The sequence below is a fragment of the Equus quagga genome, chromosome 12 (assembly GCF_021613505.1).
Source record: "Equus quagga isolate Etosha38 chromosome 12, UCLA_HA_Equagga_1.0, whole genome shotgun sequence".
Classification (NCBI taxonomy): domain Eukaryota; kingdom Metazoa; phylum Chordata; class Mammalia; order Perissodactyla; family Equidae; genus Equus; species Equus quagga.
In genome coordinates this window covers 106,624,490-106,639,450 of record NC_060278.1, presented here as the reverse complement: position 1 = coordinate 106,639,450, position 14,961 = coordinate 106,624,490, and the positions used below count along the sequence as shown (strand labels likewise).

General features: G+C 42.2%; 1 protein-coding gene across 7 annotated transcripts in view; it reads left to right on the top strand.

The window, feature by feature from the left end:
- The window catches only part of LOC124248687 (serine/threonine-protein phosphatase 4 regulatory subunit 1-like), an 80,141-nt gene that overhangs the window by 47,773 nt on the left and 17,407 nt on the right, over nucleotides 1–14,961 (top strand). For 6 of the 7 annotated variants that reach the window (XR_006891120.1, XM_046679055.1, XM_046679058.1 and 3 more), the window contains 5 exons: nucleotides 1,234–1,380; nucleotides 10,005–10,112; nucleotides 10,931–10,996; nucleotides 13,089–13,247; nucleotides 14,082–14,266. Coding sequence is in view for 6 of the 7 variants with exons in the window: in XM_046679055.1 (XP_046535011.1) it covers nucleotides 1,234–1,380; nucleotides 10,005–10,112; nucleotides 10,931–10,996; nucleotides 13,089–13,247; nucleotides 14,082–14,266 (665 nt within the window). In the remaining variant the exon portion in view is untranslated. The remainder of the gene's footprint in view (nucleotides 1–1,233; nucleotides 1,381–10,004; nucleotides 10,113–10,930; nucleotides 10,997–13,088; nucleotides 13,248–14,081; nucleotides 14,267–14,961) is intronic. The other variant, XM_046679056.1, reaches the window with a different exon arrangement.

Below are 14,961 nucleotides of genomic sequence, written 5' to 3'. Positions count from 1 at the left end.
GCTCCTGGCATGTGTCAGACACTCAGTGAGTGACAGCTCAGAGTTGTTGGGGGCTTTTGCTGCTTGTAGTTGGGCAGCAAGTCCTGTCCCCTGTGCCAGGGCAGCGCCTTTTCTCTCTTCGCCCCCTCCACTGGGATTGTTGGAATAGCTCCTTTGCTGACTTTTCTGCCCTCAGTCTTTCATCACCTCCAGTTTTCTTGGAACACTACTACTGGAATAATCTTTCTAAAATACTGTTTTCATCCTGTTAGCTGTTCGGAATCTTTAATGTGGGGTTGCCTTTGTGGCTTCAGTCTCCCGGGCTAGCCATCTTTGATCACCTGCTATCCGCTAATCATCTGCGACTCTATCTACACACTTCTGGGTCCCATTGCGATTTTCTTACCTTACCATCCCTGTGATGAGCTGCATATTTCATTACTTGCTCTATAAATTGGAATTTCCTGTGCTTTCATTTCCCCAAAGATGTTCTCTCTCCAGCTTCTGAGGATCCCTCTGAGCTCTAGTGCTTGCTCACCCCATGCAGACTGCGAAGAACAAACACGTCCTCAACCTTCCTCTTCTGTGGACTCAGGAGTCTTTGTTTTCTGTGTCCCACCTTGTGGGGACTCTTCTCTGGGCCCCTGCCCTGCTGCCTTCTATTGCAGCATCCATAATTCATGCCCGGGTGTGGTGTGCTGGGGTTTTACAAAGCAGCTGGAGGATGGCACTGTGTTTTCCAATCCCTGTGCCTGTGGAGGGAAGATGCGCTCTGTGTTGTCCATATGTGGCCAGGTCCTGAGGGTGCACGGAAGGACAAAGGACAAATTAGGTATGGGACCCACCCTCAAGGTTCACTCTTGGCAGTGGGGAAGACAGATGGCAATGTGTAATCATACAGAAAAAAAAAGATGTGTGTGTGTGTGTGTGTAGAAACCTGGAATGGGAGTTGTGCAGGAAGAGTGCAGGGCACTGTGAGCATGCAGGTGCGGGGCCTGATCTGACTGGCTCAGGGCAAAGGGATGCTTGGCCTGAGAGCAGAGGAATGGTAACAGTCAGTCAGGCAGAGGAAGCGGCATGTTCTAAGGCCTCAGGAAGGAAGTGCGACCAGAGGGCCCGAGACCTGTGTGGTTCACGTGCGCCGCAGGGCTGGGGAGGCAGGGGCCAGCTTAGCGCTTTGCTGGAGGAGTTTGCTCTTGATCCTGAGAGCACCTTGGTTCTGTATTTCACCTTTTGCCTTTTTTCCTCTTCTAGGTTAGAAAATCAAGTCAGGAAGTGCTCTTGATTCTTTTGGAACAAGATCTCATTTTCCAGCATGATATTGAAAACAAAGTGTGTCCAATCCTGCTGGCGCTCTCTGCCCCGGACAGTGATGATGAATATAAAGCAGAGGCTGTGAACGTGAGTCTTTCCGGCAATGACAGCTGCGCACCTTGGGGGACTGCCCCATAGCTTGGCGTGTGAGTGACTTGAAGTATCACATGCGCTCGATGTTGGCCAGCACTGTTCCCATAAGCAAGGTGGCTGGTGACTTGACCTCGGTCAGAGAAAGTTCATGGTTCAGATCTGAGCGTGTTTGGAAGTGATTCTCCTTATGTCCCCACTTGTCTCATGAAGGCAGAGCTTGGGAAATTGGAGTGATTCGGGTAGAGTTGTGGCAGCTGGGTTAGACTTCTGCTGGGCAAGATGCTGAGATTTATAGGTAAATCCTTGAACCTACTTGAATCATGGACCTTGTTTCCCAAAGTAAGGAACCCAGGCTGGTATGGAAGATGATTTTAGGTGGTGCTTGGACAATTAAAAAAAATTTAGTAGACACGTGCGTCTATTTTATAGATTAGGATGAGTCTAAAGCAGGTATGTCGGCAAATGTGAAAGCATCACTCTGACGAACGTAGACATGGGCAAAATGTTTACAGCAGTGTGGGAAATACTGTGTGGAGGTATTTGTTCTCATGTCAGTTAAGGTATACAATTAAAGGAATAGTATAAAACCTAAATTTCTTCTACTTTTAATAGTCAATTTTGCAACGTCCTTGGGTTTGTAAGGTTCTGTCCTTGTTGTGCAATGATCGTACAATCAAGGACTTTCTACTTGCTTCTGGGACCCTTGTTCACAAACTGGCAGTTGATGAGCCAGTGCTGGCTTTCACGTGTCGCCCTTAGACCAGGACTCCCCAGCTTGTCCTAAGGCCTTCTCTGTGGCTCAGGGGGAGGCTGCCCAGGGCCCCCTTGTTTCCTGGCGCGGCTGCCGCCTCCACCTACCTGTGCAGGTGATGCTGCGCAGCACAGCCCTTTCCATTTGTGTCCAGAAGTAGGAGTCCAGGAGTATTCTACCATTTCAGGATAAATCGTGCATAAAGATTTAAAAAATCATAAGCCTTAATTATGAGTACAGTAAGATATAAAAGATAGTTGTTTTCTTGGTTGGAAAAAAATGACGGTAGAGAAAGGAATTTTCTTTTTCAAAGTGCAGAAACATACACCACGGAGCTAAAAGATTGTATTACAGCATCAGAACATTTGGCAATTATTCTTCATTTATGTAAAAGCTTTCTTCAACTATGAGTTAAAGGTCTGGCTTTTTAAACTAATTTAATTTTTGCATATTCCATATGTTTATAAGATGAATCAGGCTGAAGAATAATTGATTATTAAAATTCAAATTCTCCAGGGTTCTTTTATAAATTTCAAATTTCTCTGTAAGAAATTAAATTTATTTTGCAAAATGAACCTGGATAATATCATTTAGTTGGGGTATTTGGCAGCTGAGCAGTGAACTTTGCCAACTAGATCTTTTTTTTGTTTGAAAGTTGGGCAGGCGAGTTTCCAAGGTTACAGCTGACAACCAAATATCTTATCACTAAAGACTGATAATCCTATGACAAATAATGCTCAAGTCATTTTTGCATGATTTTTATTTTGTTTCCTTTCCAACCACTCCATTCTTGTCAGCAATATTCTTCTTCTTCTCCTTTTTTTTTGGTGAAAATATTTGGAAAATATAACAAGCCTTCAAAAAGCTCTCTCCACAAATCACTTGCAGAACAAATTAGTTCACATCGATTGTGTTTTTCATTCAAAGTGAGTTGCTGATGTAATTACTTGAGTGTATAAGCTTTCAAATGTGGCTGCAGAGAAGCAAAGTGGTCTTGAACCCTCCCCAGGCCAAGGCACACCTGTGTGTCGGGGTGTTTCTGGAGGAGCTCCCCTTCTCTGCCTGTGGACCCCTGATGGAAGCAGGATTGGGAGCCTTGTCTGGCCCGTGCGTGCTTTGGTCAGATTCAGAAGATGCTCTGTCTTCTTTCCTTGGAGCCTGCAGGCCAAGGGGTCTTGGAAGGGACTCACTCCTTGGGCATCCAGAGTTGCGGAGCACAGAGGGTGCTGTTTTCTTTTTAGCTAGGAAATGACAATATGGGTAGAGAGTGGATTTCATTCTTCAAGGAAAAGACGGCCACATTTGTGATTTGCTGAGCTCCCCAAGGAGGGCAGGGTCTCATTTAGCTGGTCTGTGAGTGACACACCAAACACTGCAGGCATCGACGTGTACTTGTGAGGAGGTCGTAGGTGAGAAAAGAAGCAAATTGTGCTGCTCCAATGCCCTTGTGTTTTGGGGCTGTCTTTGCAGCCATATGGTGTGAATATTGCTACATCTGTATGTACATAAACACACACACTCTCAGAACAGTGCCGTTTTGTTTTGAAGGAATTGCTTCTCTCTCTGAGGAAACTGCCCGCCTCCATAGACAAAATGTGCATCTATTCATTAGACTTTTCATTCTCACTGGAAGTTACAATCATTTGATTCTGATGCTAGCAAGCCCGGCGCATACATGATTAGGAAAATCAAAGATAGCCAACTAGATATGTCCTGGGCATTTTAAAATTGAGTTATGCAGTACCAATTACATGTTGGTTTCCTCCATCCTGGTTTCTCACATACATATGCATTTTGTTTTGTGAAGTCTTTCTAGATATGCCAGGCGACAGGAGTGTCTTCTTCCTTCCTGCGTCAGAAGGCTTAGTTCATATCTGTCTCTATCATTTAGCAATTGAATTGTGAACTTAGTTTGTTTGTTTATTTCTCCTTCAAAATGGTGAGCTTCTTAAACACAGCTGTCATTCTGCTACGGCACCCAGCACAGTGCCAGGCCCAGAGTCAGTACTGAATAAATGCTGGTTGTTGAATGAATGGATCGGTAAAAACTGGAAGTGCTGTATCCTGTAATTATATCTAGACAGCATAAACAGGCCACTGGAGACCAATTATAATTCCTCTTGCTTGCAGGAAGGCCATTAGCATTCTGAGATTATAACTAATTGTCAGAAGCCTATTTTTCTCTCCCAACACGTTTTCACATTAAGGCTTCCTCATTTTTTGTCGTCATTCCTCTTTTTAAGCTCATTTTTATTTGTGCATTTATTTAAAAAGAATGTTGTGGTTATGTGCTATAAAGAATAGTGGGCTCCAAGCAACTAAGTGAAGATCGTCATTCCATACAAGTGGTTCCCAGGGCCACAGGAATATCATTTCTTGTCACTTGGTGTGCTGACTTTTAATGAATCTGAATTTGTCTTATATGGCTGGTAATAAGGTCATGTGGGTGTGGCAGATGGACAGGGGTGGATGGAGATACCGGGCACTAATCTTTAGTTGCCTGTTGCCCTGGATACGGAGGCCTTGTGTCCTCATTTATTGTGGCTGTCACAGTACACAGCTCTGCCCAGCATCAGATCAGAAATATGTGTCCTCTAAGTTTGGAAGACTTTTCCTCATTCGTGTTGTGGGGATCATTTCCCCTTCCCCTACTCTGGTTGGTTTTCTTTGCCCTCTTGTCAGCTGTGTGCAGATTCCAAATGCAATGGAGGGTGCACTGCTAACCCTGGACCTTTTTCTGCTGTAAAAGGGCAGTGCTGAGTAGTGGGAAGAGCAGCCTGCAGAGACAGGAAAGCCCTCCCTCCCTCCCTTCATTCCCTCCTTTTCTTTTTCCTTTTTGGGGGGGAGTGGGATAGTTCTTTAAAAATTTGGGGGAGGTGATTTTTAATTTGTTTTTAATTTCAAACTTGTAGAAAAGTTGCAGGAATGAACTGTATACCTGTATCCAGATTCTCCAGTAGCTTATATTTAGCTCCATGTGTTTTATCATATTTTCCCTCTTTCTACACACGTGTGCACGCGCGCACAGACACACACACACACAGATATATACATACACATATGTATATATATTTTTCTGAGCCATTTGAGAGTAAATTGGAGACATTGTGCCCCTTTACTCCTATATACTTCAGTGTTTATTTCGTAAAAACAAGGAATTCTCTTTTAAACAACCTTAGTACATTGGTCAAAATCAGGAAATGTAACTGATACAGTGCTAATATCTTATCTGCAGTTCCTGTTCAGATGTTGTCATTTGTCCAGGATCACACATTGCACTGAATCATCATCTCTCTCTGCCTCCTTTAGTCTGGAACAGGCCTTGAATCTTTCCTCGAATTTTGCGACGTTACCACGTTGAAAGAGGAGAGGGCAGTTCTTTGTGTTAGTCTGATGTTCTCTCATGATTAGATCAGGCTCTGCGTTTTCGGCAGGATATCACAGAAGTAATGTATTCTTATGTTTCACAGTAGGAGGCCCAAGGCTTCAGCTTCTCCTGATCTTGGTGCTATTAACTCATGACTTAGTAGATAGGGTCGGTGTCTGCTGAGTTTCTGGGTACTGCTTTTCCCCTCAGGAAGTATTAAGGGGAGTTACTTTGAAACTATGTAAGGATGCTTTTTGTTGAACTTTCACCCACTCGTATTGGTGTCCATTGATGATTCTAGTTGACATTCTACTGTGAAGAGTGTTCTCTTCATTATTTGCTAACATTTGGTTGGTAATTTTCACATCTGTATTCAAGAAGACTATTGTAGGCAGTTTTTTTTTCCCTATTATGTTTTTGTCAGGTTTTAGAATCTGGGTTATTCTGGCCTCAAAAAATGAGTTGGGAAGTACTCTCTGCTATTTTCTGAAAGATTTTGTTTAAGACTGTTGTTATTTTTCCCTTAAACATTTGTTAGAATTCACCAGTAAGACCGCTGGTCCTAGAGTTTTCTTTGTGAGATGGTTTTTGATAACCGATTCAATTCAGATATGGGGCTACTCAGATTTGTTATTTCATCTGTGTCATTGAATAAGTTGTGTATTTTAGGGAATTTATTAATTTCATCTAAGTTGTTAAATGTATTAGGATAAGTTTGTTTACAATATTATTTTTTTTTGGTGAGGAAGAGTATCCCCGAGCTAGCATCTGCTGCCAACCCTCTTCTTTTTACTTGGGGAAGATTGACTCTGAGCTAACATCTGTGCCAGTCTTCCTTTATTTTGTATGTGGGACACCACCACAGTGTGGCTTGATGAACAGTGTGTCAGTCCATGCCTGGGATCCAAACCCATGAACCCGGGGCTGCTCATGTGGAGTGCATCAACTTAACCACTTTGCCACCAGGCCGGCCCCAACAATATTGTTTTATCCGTTTAATTCCTGTGAGATCTGTAGTGTTATCCCCTGTCATTTATGATATTGGTAACTTGTGTTTTCTCTTTTTTGTTCTTTCTTAATCAGTCTTGCTATCTTTTTAGTCTCTTGTCAGTTTTATTAATATTTCCAAAGAACCAATTTTTGGCTTTGTCAGTTTCTTTATTGCTTGTTTTCTTTTTCATCGATTGCTACTCTTTATTATTCCCTTAATTCTTCAACTTGCTTGTATTTTTCTGGCTTCTAAAGGAGGAAACAATATTTTTAAGGCTACTTTCTTTTCCATTTTGAGCATTTAAAGCCACACATTTAATGTATATATCTTTCTGATGTATTGACCCTTTTATTAAGAAATGACTTTGTCTCTGATAGTAATATGTGGTTGATAGTCTACTGTGATGTTACTGTTACCACTTCAGCATTCCTGTCCTTTTTGTTTGTCATAGTAGATTTGTTTATATCCTTTCACTGTCAACCTCATGTCTTTACATTTAAAGTGTTCTTGCTTTCATTAGCATAGAGTTGGGTTTTGCTTTTATATCCAGTCTGACAGTTTCTGCCTTTTAATTGGAATGTTAGTCCATTTATGTTTAATGTAATTATTGATTATATTTGGATTTAATGCTGCTATTTTGTTAGTTTTTTTCCATTTGTCTCATCTGTTTTTGTTCCTCTGTTAGTTCTTTCCTGCCTTCCTTTGGGCTAATTGCTTTTTAATTTTTCTATCGAGGATTTTCAGAAAATATAGCACCTTGCAACAGTGTAGTTCCACGCTCTCCCTCTCCTCCTTTGTGCTTGTTGTGTTGTGTTTTTGTATGTGCTGTGACATAACACATTACATTATGAACCTGGAAATATGCTGTTATAATTTTTGATTTAAACAATGATATCTTTTGAAGAAACCAAGAGAAGAGGAAAAAGTATATAGCCTTTTATACCCACATTTTTGCCCTTTTTGGTGCTCTTCCTTCTTTTCCTGGATCTGAGTTTCCATCTAGTATCATTTTCCTTCAGCCTAAAAAACTTCCTTCAGTACTTTTTTTTAATTTGGTTGGCTGATAATGAAATCTCTGTTTTGATCTGAAAATGTCTTTATTTTGCCTTCATTTTTGAATGATAGTTTTGCTGAAGGTAGCACTGTGGGTTGACGGGTTTCTTTTTGTTTTTCTTGCAGCCCTTTAAGGGTTTCACCCTGTTGTCTTCTGGAGAAGTCAGCTGTCTTGCAGATGTACTCCTGTGTATAAAGTATCCTTTTTCTCTGGCTGCTGTTGAGGCTCTCCTCTTTGTCTTTGCACAATGAATGCTTATCCCACTTTGTGTTCATTGAAGTCCTTGGATTTGTGTGTTGCTGCCCTTCACCTAATTTGGGAAATTTTTGGCTGTTGTTCTTTCAAGTGCTTTTTTCTGTGCCATTCTCTCTTTCTCCTTTCAGTCTGGTACTTAGATTACACAAAGTTAAACACTTAATATTGTCCTGCAGATCTTTGAGGGTTTTTTAAAGTAATTTTTCTCTCTGATGTTCAGATTTGATCATTTTTATTGATCTATCTTTAAGTTCAGTGACTTTTTGTCACCTCCAGTTTGCTGTTAAGCCTGTCCATTAAACTTTTTATTTCAGTTATTATGCTTTTCATCTCTATAATATTTTGGCCTTTTTAATTTTCTGCATCTCTGTGATATAGAGATTTCCTATATGTCCTTCTTTATGCATAAATTTTCCTTCTAATCCTTGAATAGATGTATAACAGCTCCTTTAAAGTCCTTGTCTGGTGGTTATGACATTCAGATCATTTTGGTGTTGATTTCCATTGACTGCTTTTTTTCTTTATTGTGGGTCACATTTTCCTGTCAACACATAGGTAGTTAGTTTTAATTGAACACCAGTCATTGTAAATAATACACTGCCAGTGTTTTGCTTCTCTAAAGTGATTTTTTTTGTGTAGCAGGCAGTTGTCTTGTCTGATCTCCAACTCCCAGCTGTCTCCTTTATGGTGAGCAGCAGCTAACATCTCTGCTCAGGTGGTTTAGTTTCTGGCTGCTGCTTTTCTGCTGGATCTCCTGAGATCTCCCCCACCCATGTGTAGTTTAGCAGTCAGCCAAATATCTCAGCAAATTGTATACACAGATTTTGGACTTTACTTGCAAATCTCTCCACTTGCTGTTCATCTTCTAAGGATAGCCTCCTCTCCAGTTTCTGCCTTTTGGTTGCTCTCCAGTGCTCTCAAATGGTTGTTTTTTTAAAGATTCTGTAATTGTTATCTGTAAGAGAGTAAGTCTAATGAAGCTACTGCTTTATTACCAGAAGTCTTGGTTCTTTTCTATAGTTTCCATTTTTTTGATGAGATCTCCTATCTGTTCATTTGTTATGACCCTATTTTCCTTTTAGTCCTTGAGCATATTTGTAATACCTGCGTTAAAGTCCTTTTAAAGTCTGCTGATTCTAACGTCTGGATCTTCTGTGGATTTATTTCTCCTGACTGATATTTTTCTTGAATATGGGTAACATTTTCCTATTTCTTCTCATGTCTATGAATTTTTAAATTATTTATTGTATCTTCTTGGTGAAACATTGTAGAAACTCTGGATCCTGTTATTTTCCTCTGAAGACTGTTGACTTTGTTTTAGCCAACAGTTCAGATTCTTTTTCCCCTGCAGTAGTCAGTAGCTGAAACCACTCAGTTTTTTCCCTTCAAGCTATTACTTTTCTCTGTGAATCTTACCATTTCCCCCATGCATGTATGGTTCCAAGATCAGCCAAGGATTAGAGTAGGGTTTAATCACAGATTTGGGGGCTCTCCCTTCTTTAGCTCCCTCCTTCCTTCCTAGGATTTCTGCCCTCACTTTCCAACTGCTCTTGCAAGCTCAGTCTCTCTTCTCTGACTTCTCAAGCCAGTAAAACTGTAGCTTTTCCGTGAGGTCCAGCTACCCTGCCTAGCCATGCAGAATGTGGGAGTGCCCCTGGGCAAAAAGCAGCAGCAGTGTACCCACTGAAGTTCTCTTCTCTCGAGGATCTGCTCTCCTTTCATTTCCACCAGCTTAGGTCACTCTCCAGTGCCTACAAGTCATTTTTTATACCTTGTCCATCTATTACTGTATGTCCCTTTGCACCACCACTTGGTTTTGGTCGCATTACTTAACCTCTTTGAGCATTAGTTTCTTCTTCTGGAAAAATGAGGACAAATAATACCCATGCCCATAGGGTTTGGGGAAGGCAAAATGAGTTAATGTGCATAAATTGTTCATTTATGTGTTGGGCACATAGTGGGGACCTGGCACATGGCAACTCTTGAGCTACAGACAAACCCTTATCTGAGTAAAACTTGAGAAATATTTGGCCTTCTATTGATGAGATAACTTGACAAAACTCAGAATAAGGTGTTCTCTATTTTTACTTCTTGGGAATGTTGGCAATATTTTGAATATTAGCTTTTGGAATCCAGTTAGCGATAGGTGCGATACATGCTTTGGTATTTCAAGTGACTCTAATTTTCTGGTTATTTGTAGATAATCTGCAGACTGGCTTCAGTGCTGAGCAAGAGCACAGTTGAACGCCTGCTGCTTCCTCGATTCTGTGAATTGTGTGGTGATGGGAAACTCTTTCAAGTTCGGAAGGTGGGAACATATAGTTTCAAAACGTGAAAAGTTAAAAAAGTTAAAAAACTCAAAATTGGTTCCTTTAAAGTTTCTGGACTTCCTCAGTAGACACAGTCTGGAGGAAAAATGTGGCCGGCATAATCTGTATAAGGAAAACACCAGCAGAGTGTTGCCAGCTTTCCTGCAATTAGGGCGTGTGTGGGGACCTGGAGGTGAGGTTCTGTGCAAGTGAACCTGGTGCGCTCAGGCGCTGGAGGAGGAGCTACAGCCCTGCTGGCTGGTTGTTAGATGCTGTTGCTCAGCCGTGCAGGTCTTTCATTATCTGGGGTGATTTGCTCCAGAACCCTCTTATCTTTGCTATAACTTCCAGCTTCAACCCCGCCTTCCCCCTTCCCTTTTAGTTGCTTATCACTTGGTTGTCAAATTCTTCCTTTTGAAGGCCATTATCACCCCTTCCTGAACAGCCCCCTCTTCCTCCTGTAACTGGCCGTCTTCCTTTTCGTCTTTCCTTATGACGCATTGGCGAGAAGATAGGTCTCATTTGCCATGCAGAGAATATTAAGGGTCTCTTTTGCTCTATTGCTAACAAATGCATTATGTATTGAGATCAATTAGGAGCCAGAAAGTCCTAGAGTTTGGTAGTCTATTGTAAATCTTCTGTTTCCAGTGCATCAGAGGCACCTGGGTGGTGCCGTGTGGGCGCAGGGCTTGGTGAGTGCTTGTTAGCTGCCTGACTAGAGGAGTAATTGCTCTCGAAGTTCCTGCTTGTTAGTTTCGCAATTCGTTAAGACAAAAAGAAAGCTGAGAATAATGGGTATGCCTTTTGCCTTTTTAAGGTATGTGCTGCAAATTTTGGTGATATTTGTCACGCCGTTGGACAAGAAGCCACTGAGAAATTTTTGGTATGTGTAGTTTTGCCAATTGTAATCGCTGATGCACTTCTTAGGGCGCTTTTAAAATCAGTTCTAAAGTTTTGTATTTATGAGTCTGTTACTTTGGAATGGCAGCTCAGTTTTGCATTCATCAATTTCAAAGTTCTTGACTTCTGAAGCTAATGTTTCTCCTAAGCTTTAGGCACTGGTCTGTGGGACGGAGCAGAAGCAGCCCCAGTGCTCTTTCCTCTGGACGTCTGCTGTTGCTTCCTCACTGGTCACTTCCTCCAGTCTCTTCTCACTGTCTAGGCCACTTTCTCCCTTCTTGACTTATTGGCCTTTCAGGCCCCTTCACAAGTACCTCCCTGCCTCGCCACTTCCAGTCTCCTTTCTCAGACCACACACGGCCTGGCCTGGGCGGGTCTCCCCTTGGCTGTGCATCTGAATCATGGGTAGGGTGGAGGGAGGGAGGGCCCGAGGGTCGGTATTTTTGATGAATTCCCTTGAGATTCTGAGGTACAGCTAGGTGGCCAGGTGACTTTTCAGCTCCCTTGAGGCTTTCTGCTCCTTCACCTCTTCACGCCTCTGCTCATCGCTGCCCCTCTCCTTCCAGGCTCCTGACTACCTGGTGGACCCTGCTGACACTTCACACCCAGCTTGCACGTGCACAGGCCTCTGTCCAGGTCTTTCCTTGTCTAGACTCACCTCCCCACTGTGTCAGAAAGAATTAATTTCTCCCTTCTCAGCATTCCCACATCATTTGTTCAGAGTGCTTGTTTGTCCTTCCCACACCTCATTATAGTTTTGCTGACAGGGGACCTTTACCCTATCGTGTTCATCCTTGTTTCTCCAGTGCCTGCCCCAGACCTGGCACCTAGAGAACTATGCTGAATACGCACTTGCCACTTTTATCTGACAGGATATGCTAGCTGTATGGTTGGAAGTATAGTCTTTGAACTGATTTTGAAATTGAAGTTCAAAAGCTTGTTTAATTTTATTTAAAGTATAAGCCATGTCAACAGAGTTCGAACCAAAAAGTATTTTTAGTGGGCTGTCGCTTTGAATATACAGGGAGCGACACCATCCACATAACGTGTCTGCATGAGGAACAGCCGAGACCAGCATGTTAACCTTTCTGTAGGCGGGTATTTTCCTTGATCATATACTCCCATTCATGGAGCTTTTCGGCTGATTATTTTACATTAGGATATTACAAACAAAGCCTTACCTTTAAAGGATAAATTTTAAAAGAGGATGTAATCATGACCTTCATACAGATATAAAATGAACTTGTGTCAAAGATTTTATAGTTCTCTCATGTATTAATGAGGGAACCAGTAAGATGTGACAGCTGGTTTAACAGAGAGCTCGCAGTACGACACGCTTGTGGTCTGCCCGAGGCCTGCTGAAGGGAGCCTGCAGGTGAATTCACAGCAGCTCCGTGTCCAGGCTCATAGTCGTGTGCCGCTGGACACAGTGTGCATTTCTGTGCACAGGCATTACTTACTTTACTATCAGTTTTTAACAGTTCGACTCCTATCGCTAAAATAGCCTAGTCAGAGGCCCTGTAGGTCCACAGCCTCATCAGCGTTTTCTTACTCTTGAGAGGAAGGAAAGGGGAGCGAGTATTTTGGGGCATCTGCTAAGCGGCAGTCGCCTTCCCGACACCGTGAAGCACATGGTTATCCACACTGTGTTGGTGATTTTAATCTTGTCTAAAAAGAATAAAAGAAAATACTTTAAATTTAAAAAGTTACCTTTTTGGTATCTGTGATACCTGGGTGGGTGAGCTAATTGGGATATCCACTAAGTTTCAAAGTGATTCACAGTTTTTCTTCACAATTCACATTACGAATATCAGTCATTCTGCCTTTTGGGGGGTTTTCTCTATTATCTTGTTAAATTTAACCAAGTCACTTACTAGCATTAAGAGTTAAAAGAAATGTTTCTTTATTCTACTTATCATAATTTCTGTTTGTTTCAAATGGTTGCTTTTATACTAGTTTATGTTTTCCTTTTCTTTCTCATCAATTTATGGATATGCCTTAACTACGTCATAAAACAGGTGCTGCCCTCCCTCGGGGAAACCACATTTGAGTAACACTTGTGTTTGCTTTGGTAGATCCCCAAGTTTTTTGAGCTCTGTTCAGATAATGTTTGGGGCATGCGGAAAGCCTGTGCCGAGTGCTTCATGGCGGTGTCCTACAGCACATCTCCCGAGCTCCGCAGAACCAAGCTCTCGCCTCTCTTCATCAGACTCATCAGTGACCCCTGTCGGTGGGTAAGTGCGGGCAGCTCGCAGCGCTGGCCTGCAGCCGCAGCAAGCTTTCTGGCCTTGTCTTGGCTTCTGGACTTGTGACTGTGTATTTTGTCTTTTCAGAAACTGGTCAGCATATTTAGACCCACTGGGGATTAGGGCACCTAAAATCTCAAAAGCTGCTTTGGTGCAAATTAAGAAAGTAGGGGGCCTGCCCTGTGGCCGAGTGGTTAAGTTCATGTGCTCTACTTCGGTGGCCCAGGGTTTTGTCAGTCCGGATCCTGGGCACAGACCTAGCACTGCTCATCAAGCCATGTTGAGGTGGCGTCCCACAGAGCAAAGCCAGAAGAACCTACAACTAGAGTATACAGCTATGTACTGGGGGGCTTTGGGGAGAAGAAGAAGAAGAAGAACAAAAGAAGATTGGCAACAGATGTTAGCTCAGGGCCAATCTTTAAAAAAAAGAAAATGGCACACACCTTAACATTTGTAGTGACTATCACAGAAATGAGAGTTGAGAAGGGAAAAACTGTAAGTGTGAATTGTTCCCTTTTCTGTTACTCTCATAAACGTGCCTGTAATGATTAACAGGGTCTGTTCAGATGCTTTATAAAGTCTGGAATTATTTGATGTGGAATTAATATTCTGGAAGAATAAAAACTACATGATGATGCTAAATTTTTCCTCATTTTCTGTTGAAAAATCGTTTCTTTGGAATTTAGGGAATGCCTTAGAAAGCAATAAATCTGCTTAGACATAATTTGGTGAACAGTGAATTGTCTGTGATGAGCCGTCTGTTCAGCCTGGGATCAGCCCTGGCCGAAGTCACACTCACTGGGCTGTTCTCTCTGGTTTCAGGTGCGCCAGGCTGCCTTCCAGTCCCTGGGCCCCTTCATTTCTACTTTTGCAAACCCCTCCAGAGCCGGCCTTTATATTCGAGAAGGCGGCACCCTGAGCATCCGACCGCTGGCTCAGGGTTTGGACTCCACTTTCACCTCGGGGTCGTCCAGTGCAGCCAGTGGCGGTAGCACTTCCTCAGCCTGGTGAGCTCCGACCAGGACAATTACCAGGATCCCTGCGTCACCTCAAGCGTCCACCTGAAATTCTAGCAATTATCTTGTCTACAGTTTAGTAACAGTGACCTTCTGGGCAAGATGGAATATTAGAGCTTTAATTATGTAAAGAAGGAAAAAGTAATTGCAATAATGATGTTGAAACACGACTACTAGGTTATAAATAATGAAGCTACTGTGTCTCCTAAATTTAGATAAAATATTCATTGAGAGTAGAGATTAAATAAGCCTATAAAGAAAATTTTCTCTTACTTTTTGATTAATGAAGTTCTTTGGATAATTTACAGGGAAAATGTGAAGTCTCCCAAATGTAGTTTTGTGCCATAGGATATTACACACACATTAAAGGTGATATTCCTGACCCACCATTAGTAGACTGTTTTTCTAGTAAATTCTAGTGATTGATCTTGGATTTTTTTCATATCTTTCCTCTGAGGATGATGGGTTCATACTAACTAGACCATCCGAGGTAGTTTATAAGCGTCTGCCCATTGTTAGTATTATACAGGAGTGTGAGAGTGGGTAATTTACATAAATCCTTTCGAAGATTGGTGCGTCCTCCTCTCCATCCTTCTCCATTCAAATTCATTGAGTTCCTGCTATATGTCAGGGCTGTGTGCAGCATCTTCCTTATCAAGACTTTCCAAGTGGTTTTCAAATAGCTG